The sequence below is a fragment of the Hesperophylax consimilis genome, chromosome 22 (genome assembly GCF_061612785.1).
Source record: "Hesperophylax consimilis isolate HC1 chromosome 22, BYU_Hcon_1.0, whole genome shotgun sequence".
NCBI classification, from domain to species: Eukaryota; Metazoa; Arthropoda; class Insecta; order Trichoptera; family Limnephilidae; genus Hesperophylax; species Hesperophylax consimilis.
Genome location: NC_142857.1, coordinates 7,542,253 through 7,560,242, shown reverse-complemented (window position 1 = coordinate 7,560,242; position 17,990 = coordinate 7,542,253). Strand labels below are relative to the sequence as shown.

At 34.5% G+C, this 17,990-nt stretch overlaps 1 protein-coding gene across 1 annotated transcript in view; it reads right to left on the bottom strand.

Moving 5' to 3' along the window:
• The window catches only part of vex (somatomedin B and thrombospondin type 1 domain containing protein vexed), a 457,064-nt gene that overhangs the window by 155,381 nt on the left and 283,693 nt on the right, over positions 1 to 17,990 (bottom strand). Inside the window, exons 2-3 of the mRNA XM_089645413.1 lie at positions 13,379 to 13,570; positions 5,346 to 5,348 (exon numbers count right to left, since the gene is read on the bottom strand). Of these exons, the coding sequence (XP_089501539.1) occupies positions 5,346 to 5,348; positions 13,379 to 13,570 (195 nt within the window). The remainder of the gene's footprint in view (positions 1 to 5,345; positions 5,349 to 13,378; positions 13,571 to 17,990) is intronic.

Sequence of the window (17,990 nt, the reverse complement as noted above, 5' to 3'; positions counted from 1 at the left end):
TTGAATCGACCCATAATACAAGATATTCCAACAAATCCAATTATAATATTCCTCCAATAAAAACCTCAATGGCACAAAGACAATTTAACTTTCTTGCTCCAAAACTATTCAATAATTTAACGTTAGAAATAAAATGAATAGCCAAATATGACAGTTTCAGGAAAGCGCTCGGGGATTTTTTGATGTGTGATTGTTATAGTGTTAGTAGCCTATTCCAAGTACTCAGATAGAGGTGTATATATTGTTTATATGCGTGAGGATGCGTCATATGGGTGTTGTATACATGTGTTGTTATATGTATATAGGTATGTCTGCTGCTATATACACATGTGTGCTTGCATGCACACATATTAAAAATTATATACATAACTATGTACATTTTTACAATCTAATGCTAATTTACTTCTTTCTCCTTTCTAATTTCTATCTTCTACTTTTTATTACAATTTTTCCAAAATTTTACCTTCATCTATAGTTACTAATTTCATATGTTTACACTAGATTTCATTTTCATACAAAGTAATTACACTCAATTGGTCACCATGAAACAGGCAGCCGCCTAGTATGGTGATTCATTATATCTACTTTATGTAAATTTCAAAACAATGTAACATGTATTAAATAAATAAATAAATAAAGAAACCATCCTGTTACTTCGGATGCAATCAACAATGTTCCCGAAATTTGTTTTGGCAGCATCGCTATTTCATTGTAAGAATATTATTTATTTATTTATTTAGACGCCGTAAAAGGCTTTTACAATATACATGATTTATGTTTACAGTGGTTCACAGGAGCGAAACAGTATTATGTGAAACAGAATAATTACTGAGAAATTATGTTGAAAATTAAACAAGAATAACATCTGGTATACATAGGTACAATAGCATTTTTATTTTCAATCCGTACAGTAGTTTAGTATTGAGGTTATTGTTACCTTCAATATTGAATTTGGTTGAATTTGCTGAGAACTAAGAGTTAGCTCTATTGAAACAGGGCTGTCAGTAAGACATCTCATAACAATTTTGGGAAAATATATGTACTACATACACAATTTAGCTGTCCTCAAAAGGGAATCCTTCCCAGTTCGACAGACAAAGGTTCGTTTTGTTATGTATTGTTTGTTATTTATATATATAAAATAAATTAAAAAAATGTATTGCAGATTTTATGGTGCATAGCGTTATTTGTTTTTGAAAGTATAGAGATGGGTTTCGGTTTTTATCAGGAAGAAGGTTGAATATTTTAGGAGATAGGTATAATGAATTGTCTTTGTTCTGATGTTTTGGTTTTTAAAAAAATTTGTTTTTAGTTAAAATTGCTACAAAATTTGTTAATACATATAAATTTTTTAATGTTACGTTGTTTATACTCATAATACAGGGTTTTCCAATAAGCAGTGTTATTATGATATTCAATCGTAAAACATCAATGGTTTCGTTGCTTGTGTGGCACGTAGCGCCGTTTTGTTGAAAGTAAACGTTGTCCAGATCAATATCATCCAATTCCGGCCATAAAAAATCATTAATCATCTCTCTAGCGATCCATTCACCGTTACTGTTGCTTCAGTCTCAATTTCGAAAAAGTAAGGTCCAATGACTCCGACGGACCATAAACCGTACCAAACAGTCACACGTTGAAGAAAGAGAGGCTTTTCAACAATAACTCTTGGTTTTTCCGAGCCCCAGATGCGACAATTTTGCTTGTTGACAAAGCCACCGAGGTTGAAATGTGCCTCATCACTCAAGATGATTTGAATTTGATTCAATCAAGTGAATTTTAATAATTTCAGCGAGTTTTTGAAGCGTGTATCGTTCCATTTTTATTAATGGCGTAGTTTCTACTTGTCAAATGTTAAAAAATGACTGCTTCAAAGGTAACATCTACCGAAATAGCGGGCTATTTAAAATAACACCTCTTAATTTAATTTAAGATTTCTTATAAAAGTCAAAATCAAGTTATCCTTGTAAAATGTAAACCATATTTTTTTATTATTTTTAGTTAACCTGTCTCAGTAAAAGCTAAGACTGGTTGATGTACATCACATTTTTCCATTTTTTCGGCAAATAAATACGTTGGAGCCGGGTAAAAGCTTCGATGCATTTTAAAAATTAACCCCCTTGCGTCCAATTTTTTTTTTTAATTTGATTCAAAAAATTACCACCTTTGACGAAAGCTCAAAACAAAAAAGTCATACCCCATAATCGATTTCTGATTCACCAGTTTTCAGCTTGTACTGAAGTTTCCGGACACCATATTTATATGGTCAAATTTTTATAGCGTACCTTTTTAATAAAATCACCTCAAACTAACTACAATCCCAATTAATGGTGCTAGATAGCATGGATTGGACAGATCCAGTTCGATACCCACAGCGAGTACCAACATTAACTTTAACTCCGTTTCTTGTAAAAGAAATGTTCATTTAAAATTGTCTGTCATCTGATACAAAGCTACTTGTCAAAACAAAATTGAACTTTCAATTATTTTTTTGGCATCTAAGTATTTTTTTCAGCTCAATCTTCGTAAGATGCTGGTTAATAGGAAAACTCAATAAATATTATTCATAGACATCGAAATTGATAGATTTGTCCTAACATGAAATCCGGGTATCATTTCCACGAGCTGGAGTCAAACCACGTGACCATATTTTGAGAATGCTTTGAATAAGCTACGAAATCAGTCGTACATTGAATACCAAAGAGCGCACATTGAAACCAGACCACGCACAGAACATTAAAGTTCGGTAAGTTTGCAGCGCAGTCTATTGTGGGACTTTTTCTGTGCAGGACCTGAATGTTTGTTTTTAAACGAACTGCCTGGCGTTGCAACGCTAAAATTGAGTGAGGTAAATTATGATACATTTGTAAAAGAGTCTGAAAAAATCGTGTAAAAAAATATAACATTTTGGATACAAGCCCGAACTTTTGTTAGCAGCCAGCAATTTGCGCGCAATTGTAAAAATTGCGCGCAAATGGAGATGGTGACGTCACCTCCCGCGCTCCACGCATCATGATTGGCTGGTGTATAAATTTAAATACATATGATAGTACTCCATTTCGCTTATAAGCGCTCTCTGGTTTCTGTGCCCGCACTCTCTGCACTAGGTAATTGTCTGTTCGCAGCCATCCCCCGTCGACTATCCTCTGCTCTAACCGTGTCTCTAGCCCGCGCTAGAAGTCCAGTACTTGATCCTGATGAACAATTAGCAGATTCCTTTGTGATGTCAAATAGTGTCAGGGGCATGAAACAAACCAACCGACCTACACAACCGCAATACGGAAATAGAGAATGGCCAGTTTGTCAACCGCTGGTATGCGGAACATGCGAAAACGAACAATTTTTTTTTTGTTTTCAACACCCTTATAAATATTACTTAAAATAATTTTTTATTCTTTGTGCTTTGAATAAAAACCCTGTCTTGTAAACATTAGTTTATCTTTAAAATAATAATAATATTGGACATGTCAAAATATTTCACCCTTAAGGCGATGCACTACGTCGTGTCATATTTTAAATTGAGCCGCTATCAATACCAACCCTTACGTAGATGGCGATAAGGTTTAAATTCCCGCTTAACACCATCCGCCTGTTTTAAATTATGCAAGAAAAAAACATGGCCAAAAAGGGCCTTTTTTTATTTTGTGGATGTTCAGACATAAATATTTTTTTTTTGATCATTTTATAAATAACTGAATGTGCCACATTATACAATAAAATTATAACCGAAAATGGGTTCGTAAGTAGGAGATTTTGAACTTTAAAGCAGTTTTCATAGGCCTTATACATTATTTTTTTCTGGGCTTATAAAAAGACTTATTAAAAAAAATACTCAATTATTTCAAAGGCCAAGATGTATTCTACTCACAGTATTTAATTAAAGCATTTGAAACATTTCTAGGCCACCAAATTTTCCAACCAATAACACATGATTTTAAATTACTACGTAGTGCATCGCCTTAAATGATGATATAATATATCTCGACGACAAAAATAAAGATGGTTGTTTTTCAGGTGAAAAAATCTAATAAGAATAAAATAGTAGTATTAATCGCATTATTTGACGGGTTGAAAATAAGCTGAAGTAGCATAGTGGCTAGTGCGCCTGACCGGCAATCAGAAGGCTGCGGGTTCGATTCCAGACGGTGGCAATTATTTTTTCTATTATATCCACCCATATAAATGGGTGTTTCAGGCTAATAATTATTTCTTATAATAATTTGTTAAATTTTCTACAATTTTTATTTTTATACCGCTCAAGGGTCCCAACTAGGGTTGCCAGACGTCCTTTATTTTAAAGGACGTCCTCTATTTCCGACCCAAAAATTGATCTTGTCCTCTAATTTAAAATCTTCAATAGAGGACAATACTTTGTCGTTTAATTTGGAAAAAAATAAATGAATCAGCGTGATTTCGCGCGATGTGCTGCGAGGCGGCGGGCGGCGGCGCGGCGCGGGCGGCTGAGTCGAAATGCGGGGGAGGGGAACACGGTCGGGCAAATATTGCTCGGCGCCTATTTCCTCTGCTAGGTGAGGTGACGCGCGACGTTAGAGAGCGTGTTATTTCGTCTGTACGCAAGTAAATTGAATTGAAGATGCCTTTTTTGGAATGGCAGTCCAGCAAATTCTTCGAAAATTGTCTACTTCTCAGGCTGAAAAATACACTACTATATTTTTGGAGTGGTATCAAAATGTACTGACATATATAGAATCGCGATTCGATTTCTCAGAAAACAGTAATTTCCATTGTTTGCAGCCGCTGACACTGACGAAAGAAATTAAGTTCCAGGATTTGTGCATCATTTTATCAAAACTACAGATACCTAATATTAACCTTGATGCATTGTATGAAGAGTTCTGTATATTAAAGCCTCTCCTGACAAAAAATATAGACGATAAGAAAATGTTCTTGAAATTTGGATTCAGATTCTCAAATCTACGGATGAAAACAAGAATCTGCTAAAAATAATACAATACGTATTTTCCATCCCCGTTTCTAATGCCCAAGCCGAAAGGATTTTTTTCTTGTGTACGAATACGTGGACCAAAACCGAAATAAGTTAAATATTGATACATTAAAAGCCAAAAGTAATACCAAGTATTAACTTTATTTATTACTTTAAATGCAAAATGACTAATTAAGGTCGTACTACTTACTTGGCTTCGATTAACATTGTGTATTAACATTGTTTTTTTATTAATAAATGTAACTACTGATACCATAACAGCATTTTATTAAAAAAATATCGATGTCCTTTATTTTCATCATATGTCCTTTATTTAATCATATCAAATCCTCTAATTCAGAAAACAGGAGCTGGCAACCTTGTCCCAACTGATCCCAACCATCTGGAGTCAGTGAGACTATGGCATCCCCAATTGGGGTATTTTGTCAGATTTAAGATAGAGGAGACGGGCAGGCGATGTAGTAGAGAAAGTACCTGACTATTCAGATCTAGACACAAAACACGGTTAAAGTAATTTCAAGCAACATTTCAATTCTGAATGGTGGTTTTACACCAGGGCGATACAAAGAGTATATCCCACTCTATAAATGTATATTCTTACAATTTCTATTGTTTTTATATTTACGCGTTCCGATTACCGCCCGCTGAACTCGCTACCTCCGAAGTTTAGTAGAGAGTCTTACCCCTTGACTAAGGAGGCCATAAAGTAAGCATACGAATACAAAGGTTGGTAGACAGATGAACACTATAAATCCGTGACAAAAATGACATCAAATTTCTTCAGTTATAAATAACTATGAATCTTTCCTCTTGACTACAATCGGAATCAAAATAAATAACCTCGAAACCTCGAAACTTTCCATATTCCTTTCCAATGAATCAATTTTACCTTCTCCCGGCTCCCAGTGCAAATATTTCAACTATATAACATCGTTAACATCCACTGCAGTGGCAAGATTCCGGACATATTTTGCTCTTCATAAATTTTCCAAAAATCACCCAATGACTCAAACTTTATTGTCTTATTGCAAAATTTTAAATGTTAGTTTTTGAGGCTTATTTTCGACTAAATCAAAGATATTTAGTATAAGCACTTCTTTGTTGGTTGGCGATGCACAGTCGTACTCGGAAACGATGACAAATTGCCAACTTTGTCGATTAAACCTTTACCGATGTGTTTATGCTAAGTAGTGATTTGGACTACCTTTGAAGATGACGATTAATGTGGATATTCAGAAAATAAAACAGAATCGGGTCCAGAGTGGGGACACCGGATATTTGGCCGGGTTAGATATTACACGAGATTAAATAAACCAGTTAGGATAAATAGATAAAACAACCTTTAATATCGCAGATATTTTGGGGATGTGACACAAAGGCAATCTTCAAAATGAGAGGAAGGAGTGAAATCTTGAATCTTCACTAGGCAAGTTATACCACAGCGGAGTTATTCCGCTGTGTGTACAGTAAACATAATAACATTTTGTTTATTTGTCAACGTCAACTTAAACCACATTTTTGTCTAACGTCTATAAAACTTAAGAGATTCTTCTTTCGTATGGTGGGGGGGTCAGAGTGGAATATCAAGGTCAGTGAGCCAGTCTAGGGACTCAGGCGTCGCTCCTTGGACCTTATCAATCCCGCCGGGGAATGAATGCAGCGGGAATTAGAATCCAGGTTGTATCTCAGTGGGGTTGTGCACGAGTTGATATTACAACAAGAGAAAAAGCAAAACGCCATCAACCTGTGTTATCCAGCTGTGCAGAAGTTGGGCAGCGATTCTAAACTGATGTGTCCGACAAAATAATCTTGTACCACGTGTAAACTAAACGAATGCACATGTAATACACGAGAGTACACGTGTAGTTTCAATGGTTTAATCAGTACCACAACAGAACTATTTGTTTACCCCTGCATAGTGTGCAGGGGAGCTTAACCGGTGGGTGGTGGGTGGTGGGTGGCCGATTGCACTACAAAAACTAATATGCATCGCTGGAACCATGTAGCTGTACAATATCAGGAAATTAATACTCCCGCAGCAATCTGCAAACAAGCAACGGGGTAGGGCAATAAGTACATTTTGATGGGTTATCGCACAGTTGAATTTTAAAGGTTTTTACATTTCTGATAGATACCATAATATACCACTCGTTATGTCTACGGCAAAGTTATATTAATCAAGATTACGACATCTGCCAAAAAATAAAACAAAAGAAATACACATTTCAAAAATACCTACTTTGCCGCCGTAGTTCTTATATTTCATAAATACTCGAGGCAATGATTGTAAATATAAAATCTAACTGGTATGTCATTACAAGCCAAAATCTTAACGACGTAAGTGAAGAAGAAGTGCTCAAAAATAAGCGACGCGCGGCCCTGGTGTATTGTACAGACCTACGGTTGAATTTGCTTTAATCTCTAAAATAAAGTGGGAATCTTAACGAGATAAGTGATGCAGTCTTATAAAAACTATATTATGGACGGACTTGTGGTCGAATTAGCAGGACTAGAAATTCGATCTTTCCGAGGGTTTTATTTTAATTATTTCTGATGAACGTATTAATAAAAACTCAAATGTTTCTAAAGGGATCTGGTGCTTACCGCTAACTTTATAGTTGGAAAACGTTTTATAAAATTTTAAAACTGTTTTACATAACGTATTTTAATGGTAAGGTCCTATTTTTATTAATCTGAAATATAAATAACTTACATCCCTAGGGATCCCTCTAGAAACATATGTGATTTTAGTAATACGTTCATCATAAATAATTAAAATGGGAGCGTAAAAAAAATACCGGTTATTGGAGTCTTATGTCGCCTTAAAATAAACACCTCACAAGAGTCCCAACTGCTCCCTGTTAACCGGAGGCAGTAAGACTATGGTATCCCCATTTGGGCTACGTTGTAAGGCTGAAACCCTGGGGGGGATGGTGATGAAGTACCTTGCTATAAACAATAATTTTTTATTTTATTTTATTTTTTTCAATCTTTCAAGGTTACTAACTGTGTTTATTCGAAAGAAAAATTTCTGATCATCTCAAAATCGACTATAATTTAGAAAGGCAGATATTGAGACAAATATTTTCTCGGCCAGCAACATATCGACTGTGGTTTAGTAAAACCATTCAAGCCACAAAATGAAAAATTTACAGGAGACAATAAAATGGAAAAAATACAAATTCGTAAAAATAATTTAAAATCTTGAATAACATATGAAAGTGGTGATGGTTTTCCAAAATTTTTGGTGTAAAATAATGCAATTCTAATAATATAACTATAAAATATTTGAGTAATGAGTAATTTCATCTTACACTTTCTCAAAATAACCTAAAAATACTGGCATAAATTTAGTTTTAACATTAAAAATGTCTTAAGACCAGACAATACCTTAAAATAAAGTCAGAATTTTAATGACGTAAGTGGAGAAGCCGTGTATAAAAATATGTGAGGTACTGCCGTGTGTATTGGATAGATTTGCAGTTGAATTTGCCTTGTCAAATCTCCCTTTAGTTCCCTCTAGAAACCTTTGAAATTTTAATTTAAACTTTCATCATACTAGAGTATAATTAAAATGTCAGCGTCTAGCCAACCCCCTTTATTAGTCTGATGTCGCCTTAATCAGTAATAATTACTTTACCATGTTGTACTTTGAAGACTATTCTATATGAAACCACTGAAAACTTACATTCTGAATGTGGCTTGAAGGGTTTTACCAGAAAACAGTTGATATTAATATTGAAATTACCCTATTCCCGGAAAGCTTTCAACTTAAGACTTAACCCTTTTCATACCAAGCAATGAATACTACAAACTCATGGTTCGTGGGGAAAGTATGTTTTTAAGGTACTTACGTTATTGACGAGGTATATGGTGAGAAAAAAATAAGTACATTTTTTTTAGTAAGCTTTTGTGCGACGACGCTGTAATTGTGGCACCGTAATTTTGGGCAGAGAAAGGCGTTATCTCTTCTCTGTTCCTTGTATCCTTGCGCTATCCCAACCAACTCACCATGTAATCGCCAGATTTCTGCACTTACCACGTTTGGTGATTCTTTTGTTTGATTCCAGCGAGGCCCGCATTACATGAACTAATGCACACAAATGTGCTATAAATAAAGACATTTAACGGCGGTTTTTCTCTCCGGTCTTTTACCGATGACGGTTGAATTGTCACTTGACGCACTTCTTCCTGTAGTTGGTGGGAGCAGAACAAAACTGATAATACCAGAATAATACAGTGCGTGGCAAGCCTACGCACGACGGAAGTGAAACTTTTAGTATTCTTCTCTCTCTCTTTTCATTTCAGTCTCTCTTTTTTTCTGTCTTACGTTAGTTTCAAGATTATAGGTCAAATAATTCAACGACGAAGCATAGATTTTCTCTTTTTATTATTTTCTTATACATGAATGAATTTCGATATAAGTACAGTTCCAAAATTTTTCAATTTATTTACAGTTATGCAATACTATTTACAATTATTAAGTATTACATACACAACAATATTACAATTAAAACTTTCGATTACGATTTACCAATAATGTGAAATTTTCATTGTCATTTTCACGGATATTATTTCCTAAAGTCGTGATAATTGGGTGATGGTAACTAAAGTGCGAGATATATACATTAGCACTCAAATACTTAATGAATCGTGCAAAAACTGCATCGATTGTTGTCCCCCGTCTAGTCGTACTAATGTTCCTATCATTAACCATATCCAAATAAAGGGTGTTTTTGAAAAAGTTCAATAACTCTACAGATTCATTCTTCGCGAAATTTACATTAAAATCTCCCGAAATAATCATCGGAATTTCGTGATAATTTGTATTTAATAACCTTGAACCACCCTCTGTGTATGGAAAAAGTACATGGTGGATAAAATCTTTGATATTTGTAATCGATTTACCTGGCGAGATATAAATTGATCTATGTGAGGATGTTGTGTCAGCGCTCTTTATTGGCAGCAGACACTTGTCAGCGCTATATTGGCGGCAGACACATACCTTAACGGATGACGAACCTCGCGTTGCCACAGTTGGTCTAAATAACAAATGTAGATCCTAGGAAACTAATTGTACAGCGCCCTTGAGGTGATTTTTCACAAAAACGGCGCTCTACAAATTATCCAATTATTATTATTATTATTATTATTATGACACCATAATAATTTTTTTTACTCGTATTACACTCACCGCGCAGTACACAAAGCAAGCAGCTGATGCCTGGCGTGGCGTCGTTGGGTAGAGAGAGAGGAAAAGAGAGAAGAGAGAGAGAGAACGTTCGTCAGTGGCTCCCTCACCTCAGTAAGCGACTACGGTGAGAGAGCGACAGTGAACGGTGAGCGGTGGTGGGGGTCCCGTACCCCCACCACCAAATGATCACGGTTTTTCGTGACGGTCATGAGTCGGTTTTACTCCGGTCCTCGAAAATGCATGACGCGCGTAAAGAAGTTTCACTTCAAAAATGACAAACGTCATAACGAAACATTTTTAAATACTGGATGTAACAACCTTTACATTATATCAAATATTTACCATCACAGTGTTCAATAAATAACTGATCTTTTTATATTCTTCTCAATAACTTTTGGGTTTTCATAGATCAGGTAAACATCAAAAGCTGGGCGATGGGTTAACATTCAAGTTTACTTATTAAAACCAAAGCTGCGGTTATCGGAAAATGTACGCAAGAAGTAATACCGCCCAGGGCAAATATATTAGGAATTCACAGCTAGTTTCATATGGTCAGTATGTCTACCCAAGAATAATATGCCAACAAAACATAAGTTAGTAGTAGATTTTAAAATTTATATACGACACATTTATGATCCAACGTCGTTTGAAAATTAAATTTAAGCCCATTAAAAGAGTTATATTTTCTTAGTAGGGTAAAATTATTTTTTAGTAATTACCATTAAGTCACAAATAATTGCCAAACTTGACTCTAAGATATGAAACGTGAAAAATCGATTTCAATCGATTTAGTGGCACATATTTTATAATTTGAAACACAAATAAATAAAGTGGCACATATACGTTTAAATTTGTTTGGGTATTTTGGCCCGAGACCCAAGTATTGTATGAAAAAGGCCGCGCAACCGTTCACGTTAAAGCATGGTTTTGCCGCTGAGAGCTCCATAGAAACCATCATTCTGTTAAGTACACGCTACGTTCATTTAAAATTTTGAAACAAATAAATATACAATAAATGTTACATGTTGTGGTGTCATAATCATTCACTGAAGATGCTCGCCTGTAGATCGGCTATCTTCGTAACCATTCGGGTATTAGACCCAAACGTTCGACAGTTGTCTCTATAGTGTGCTAGTACTATTGACACCTATGGAGACACCTTAAAAATACATATATATTTACAAATAATAAAAATGTTATGTTAATACAGATATTTTTGTACAGTGTAACCATTTTGTACAGTGTGAGGCCAGGGGAGCTCTGTCGCCACCCGATTGGGCAGCGATGTAAGGTGGGTTAAGTTGGGAGCTGAATGAAGAATTTATTAATGCGAGTCTTGAAGAGGTCTGGATTACATGAAGGAGTTAACACACAAACCAGTCAAAAAATTATAACTTTTCCTATCTCAAAATTTTGATTTTCGATTTCAATAACTGTATTTTATACTAAAATTTAAAAATATCCCTGTACAACATCTTAGCGAATACTTATCTTTATAAGAAATTTTGTATTTATTTTTATTTTTCAGCCAATGCCTGACAGAGAAAATAAGTATTACATCAGTAAGAGTTTTTAAAAGAGGGTCCTACTCGATGGCTCATTTCTCCGGAATTAAAATTAATAATTTTTTCGTAATTATTTCAAATTATTCATAAAACTACTTTGTATTTGTGTAACATAATTTTTTTTATATGTTTAATAGCTGCGTCAAAATTTATTTGTATTTTTTTTACCTATTTTTGGAGCGCTAAGGTGGTGTAAACCCATAAACAATTTAACCTGAAAAGTAACTACAGAAGGAGGAATTTCTAAAATAGTTATTTATCTTTTATGCTTGTATTATTGTGTAGAATCATCTCCCGTAGTTAGAGAATTTTACTCTCGGACACCTTGTATTATGTTCTAACCACCACACCATTCGTTTTTGTTTATTTTATTACGCTTTGCCTAATCTATGCGAATTGTTGTTACTTCCCAGCTTTTGCAAAGCGCCCTCGAGGTGATATTTCACAACAATAGCACTATGAAAATTAGCCAAGAACCGCTATTATTATTATTAATCTACCAGGCTAGGAAAACCCTTTTGTCTATTTACGGTTACCCCATTCTGAGAAGGTTCCGCGGCAGTTTCCTGTTGTTCTTTGCTGGATTTATTCTCTCTGACGATAGAGCTTTTTCGTTACGTTCTTCTGTAACAAAGCCACTCACCCAGAAAGGAAAATGCTGCTTACTTTGTGTTTTTAATTGTAGTTCAAGGTAAAAAAAATACTAAAGAAAGAAAAGTGCATTTAGAATATTAAGGTTAGGTGATTTGATTGGGAGCATTTAAGTTCATTACGGGAAACTTAATCCGGTGACTTTTGAGATACTGTTGAGTGCAGGAGTAGAAAACGTTTTTTGAGAAAGTCTACGTTAGTTTAGTGATTTGTGTACCACGTTAAACTCAACATAATAAAGATTAGTGAATGTGGAATTGAAACATTAGGATTGTGGTGAAGAGAAGAGATACATTTTTTGTAATATTTTCTATTGATTTGACTTTAATCACAGCCACCATTCAAACCATACGAATTCCAAGATTGCATTGCAAACCTTATGAATTGCACGATATTGGCCAGTTAGCGATATTTGCGAGCACGGTCAGAATATGATTCTGACAGTCGGTAGACAAAAGCCGCTGCGTTTAGCGCTGTCAATGTTAACAACTTTTTTTAAAATGTCGTTCGTTTTACAAAATAACTGGCTTTTTAATGAATGGAAGTGAACTAACAAAGCTATTAGAATTGAAAGAAATCGTGTTCACAATCCATAGATTTCATTAATTCATCTAAGACACCAATTGATTTTGTTCCAGCTTCGAGAAAAAAAATATGTAAGTTTAAGACTAAAAAGTACACGCGGATTGCCAATGTAATGTAATGTTAATTTTAGTCTTTTTTAACTTATACGTAGCAGTTTGAAATTTAATTTGTCATGGACATATGCGAGAGTGTTATCATCGTAGAGCTCCAATTATATTTAGGGTCAATATCGGTTTGGATATCGGTGGCGTAAATGTGCTCGGGATATTGATATAAATTCGCTGGAAAAGCCTATTGATCCGATATTGTTAAATTATCAATTTGATCGTTATACTAAATTAATGTAATAATCATTAGATTTCAAATGGGAGAGTAGGAATCAAATTAACGTTGTTTATAATAATAGGTGTGACTTACCCCTGAGAGCTCCGCTGGCGTGCTTCGCGCATTGGCTCCCCTGGCACGCGCGCCTCTGTATCAGGCCCGGGCAGTGCCGCCCCCCGTGCTCGGGGGCGCGCTGCACGCGGCGGGCGCGGGACATGGAGCCCGGCCCGCAGTTGGCGTCGCACTCGGACCAGGGGCCCCAACCGGACACCTGGCAGTCCAGCACTAGGGACAAACACATATTATTAGTCAAATATTACGTAAAAGCAAACTGGCGCCTTTTTACAACCCTTCTCTAACTGTTATTTTATTTTTTTATTTTTTTATTCTTTTATTTAACGCCCAGAGGGCTTTTACATGGTTTGTAGTATAATTTTAATTTGACAGATACTTTGAAACATAAAAAATAAGAATAAAATAAGAACAAGTCATACAAACACAAGAATCAAAAACATAAAATTACAGCTATTTGTAGGTTTACATGATGTGTTTAGGAGTATTGTTGAAATAAATGTTTTAAATGATCCACAAAACTTGCCAAGTTGGTATTGAATATGTCAACATCACCCAAGTAATGATTTCCCATGGTGTGAAGTCGTTGTATCGGAGAGTGGGCAATGTAGTTACGCTTATGTGTGCTGCTGTAGAATATTGTATTTTGTCGTGTTGTTACTGTGGGTGTATGTATGTTTATAAGTTGCAGGAGTTCACAACAATCGAATTTAGAGGTATTTTGAATAAGAACGTTAAATCGTTTATTTTACGTCTATCGTCTAATGTATGAATTTTTAGAGTATTTAATAAGAAATTGTATTTTAAGTCTTCGACAGGGATATTTAATTTAAAGTTTATATTTTTTTTTGTATTCGCTCAATGTTGTTAATGTGAATTTTGTAAGATGGAGACCAAACTACTGAGTTAAATTCAATTAGACTTCTTACTAGAGATACGTATAATAGTTTAATGGCTTGTCAATAATTAAAGTTTTTAGTTGTTCTTAATACGAAGCCTAGTGTTTTCATACTTTTGTTCACAATTTGATGGATATGATTGGTGAAACTTAGTTTTTCGTCCAACATAATTCCAAGATCTCTCATTTCCGTGAAATTATTATTCTTAATATAATCTTCCACAGTTCAATCAGCTGTACAATATTCCCCACTTTTTTTATAATTTCACTCAGGACATATGTCATCTTTGGCGATGCTGTGCGTATGGTCTTCTTAAGGAGATGATGTTCTGAGAAGGAAAAAGTTATTAGTGGTGGGTAGGAATTTGGTGTCAGAGCTTACCGATAAATAATGATGCAAATTTATTCAAATTATTCGTAATCCTGTTAAAAACAGGACTGCAGGCCCTTAACGAATGAATTTATAGGTTGAATAGCAAACTTTTAATAAAAAAGGAAATGTATTAACGCGATGTCGGAACACGTGTTCATAAAAATAATAAGATATTCCCATTTTGTCATTATACACTAACAGCAAGGTTAATAAACACATTATATTAAAAACGGGACAACAGACCGTTTCCTAATAAAATTTTTGCACCTTTCGAATATACATAACATGAGAAACGTGTTTTTAACATGATTTATTCGGAAAGTACTAATATTTTAATAGGAAACGGCCTGTTGTCCCGTTTTTAATATAATTTTTTGAATCATATGAATCCATCCTGACTGATACAGACCAAATATTCAACAGCTGTAACGTACTAGATATACGCCAATTATACATTAAAACACTACTAAACTACATTTTTGACAAAAAAAAAAACAAATTTCAACATACACAAAATAACACTAACAGACCAGTTAGACAAGCGTACAAAGAAAACATAAAAACTCCGACAGTAAATTCAAGCTTTGGACAAAGACACTACCAATACCATGCAATAAAAGCTTTCAACAGTTTAAAACTTGAAATTAAAATTGAGGAAAATAAATATAAATTCACACACAAAATTACACAATGGATTAAAGAACAAAAAAGACAATATTACCAAAATTTCATGGCATAAAATACAAATAAAACCTTCACGTAACACACAAAACCAATATAAACACACATCACTCACAAACACACAAGATTATTTTCAATGTACTATTTTTTTAAATTTTAAATATATTATTATGTATTTTTAATTTTAAATTTATAATTTTTCTCATTAAATGTATTATGTAGTTTATATTTCATATTATAAAATGAAGGCCTCAGCACGGGCAAGCCACCCAGTGAGGCCTACATTACTGGAAAACCTGAATTGTAAAAAATATTGTACCTAATAAAATAAATAAAATAAAAAATCCCTTCCACCGCGATGAGAGAGCCCAGCTGGAGAGGTCAAAGGGTCTCCCTCATACGGCACCAAGTCATGGACAAACCTCATCCCATGAACCCGATCACCCCTGCTAAGTAACCAAACGCAATGAATGGTTCTCTGGGGCGACAAAACTAAAATCGGTTAGTGGCTGAGTTGACTCGCGTTTTGGTCCCACCCAGGCGTAGTGTGTCAAATTCCTCGGCTGGCTAAGTCCTCCATCATAACACAATTCATCTCAATGCCTAAGTAATCTCCTTCGAAATACTTCATTATAATACATCGGGATGAAAACAATAAATATTAATACAGTGAACATTTATTTCTCTTGCCAGGTCATCAACATTTTTTCATTTCCTGCGATAATAAAAATACACCATAAAAATGTCACTGTAAACGCAAATATTTCAAACTATAAGTCAAATATAATGGATTCAATTCTCTTAAATACGCCTCTGGTGGCAATTTTGGTGACGTTTAATTTTGTTAAAATTTGTTTCAATTGCCGGAATGGTAGGTACATTCCCAAAAGCAATTTATATTCACAAATTTTATGGAAATTTAGGTTTTCCGGTAAAAAATATATAAAAAATAAAATTGAAATAAGATACTTTTTTATTTATTAATTATAAAATAGTACAATATTTAAAATTAAAACAGAACGCAAAATAAATATAATATTTTTCCTAATTAAGGTATTCTAATAAGGTAAGCTCTAGGATCCCGTGTTTATAGGAGGAGTAAGTATACACAAATAAGTGTAAACATTATTAAAAACTAACAACAAACGTAATTCAATATATATACAATTTTAGAGAATTAGTTTAAAAAAATATATATCAATAGCAAGTTTTTTCATAAATGATTAATATATATATATATCAATAGATTAAAAACGGTTTGTGTCACATAATTTGAACAAATCATCAAATTTAAAAGTTCCCTGAAAGTTCTATTTAAGTCGTGTTACTGTTTCAGTTATGTGGAACAGCTGGCCAATAATAATATTCTAATAAAACTTCAATGGAACCATTACAGAACTTGCAAATTAACTATGAAATTTGGGGAATCGTTCAAATTCTGCGAAACAACCCGTCCTAAGTAAACGTTTATTAAGGGTACAATATATCAACACCCAATTTCAGGGAGTTAATTTGTTTTTTGAATTGTTTATATTTCAAAGTTTTGGTTACATTAATTTTGTTTTTGGTCATTCATATATTGTTTTGTCTCACACCTAAATACAAGTAGTGATGCTGAGCCGTGGTTGTTTTTAGCATTAGAACTTTTTAGACATTTGTTTTGTATGTTTTACTGATGCTATCTAAGGAGTGGATTTTATTGATCAAATATTCTTTATAAATTTGATAAAAGAAATTAACTGACTAACTAACCATCACGTCATTTCCCTGCAGGTGTGGGCAGAGGATGGACCGCCAAACAACTCGGTGTTGGCACACACTCCTTGCCTCCTTCACATTCATACATCATACATAATTTTCTATTATTCTGACTCTTGAGATGGCCTGACTCAAGAATCTGATTCACTTGATCGTGCCATGTCTTCCTAGGACGTCCCATACTTCTGCTACCATTCACATTTACGTCATATATTCTCTTGCCTTGCACTCTTTGCGGATCTCCACATTTCTCACACGATCATACATGGTTTTACTACACATACGCCTCAGGGATCTCATTTCTACAGCATTCAGTCTACCTTAATCCTTTCTCTGTCAGTTCCATGTCTCACTTCTGTACATCAGAGTAGGTACCAGCACTCCATTGTGGACTGCTAGTTTCGCTTCTTTGGACAATATTTTGTTAGCGCCAAATGTGTTCAGTCCTTCATTAGTGAAGTTACCTGCATTTTCTCTTCTTTCAAATCTCTGTCAGCCTTAACCTCTCTCATAAACATACTTCCTAAATACACAAACTCATCCACATGCTCCAAGTATTCTTCAATACCAACTGATTAAGGCGTTTGATATGAGTGTTTATTTTATACAATTCGGTGATGGTTTTTACGTAAAATTCACGAAAGGTCTCTAAATTTGGCAAGTCGTATCGTTTCCTAGGGAAAATATTGATAATTATTGTTCTTTGAATTGTTATTTGGCTTTAATTTTTTAAAGACCCCTCCCCACACAATATCTAACCCCGTCCCCTTTAAATATTTCAATAAAAGAACTCTTCTACAAACAGACGTTTCGTCATTTTACACTCCTTAAGATTGCTGAGGCGGCAGCCGGCCGGATTTCGCTGACTCAACACATTCAACGAAACAAACACTTTGTATTTATTAGCTATCAGGATCAGGATC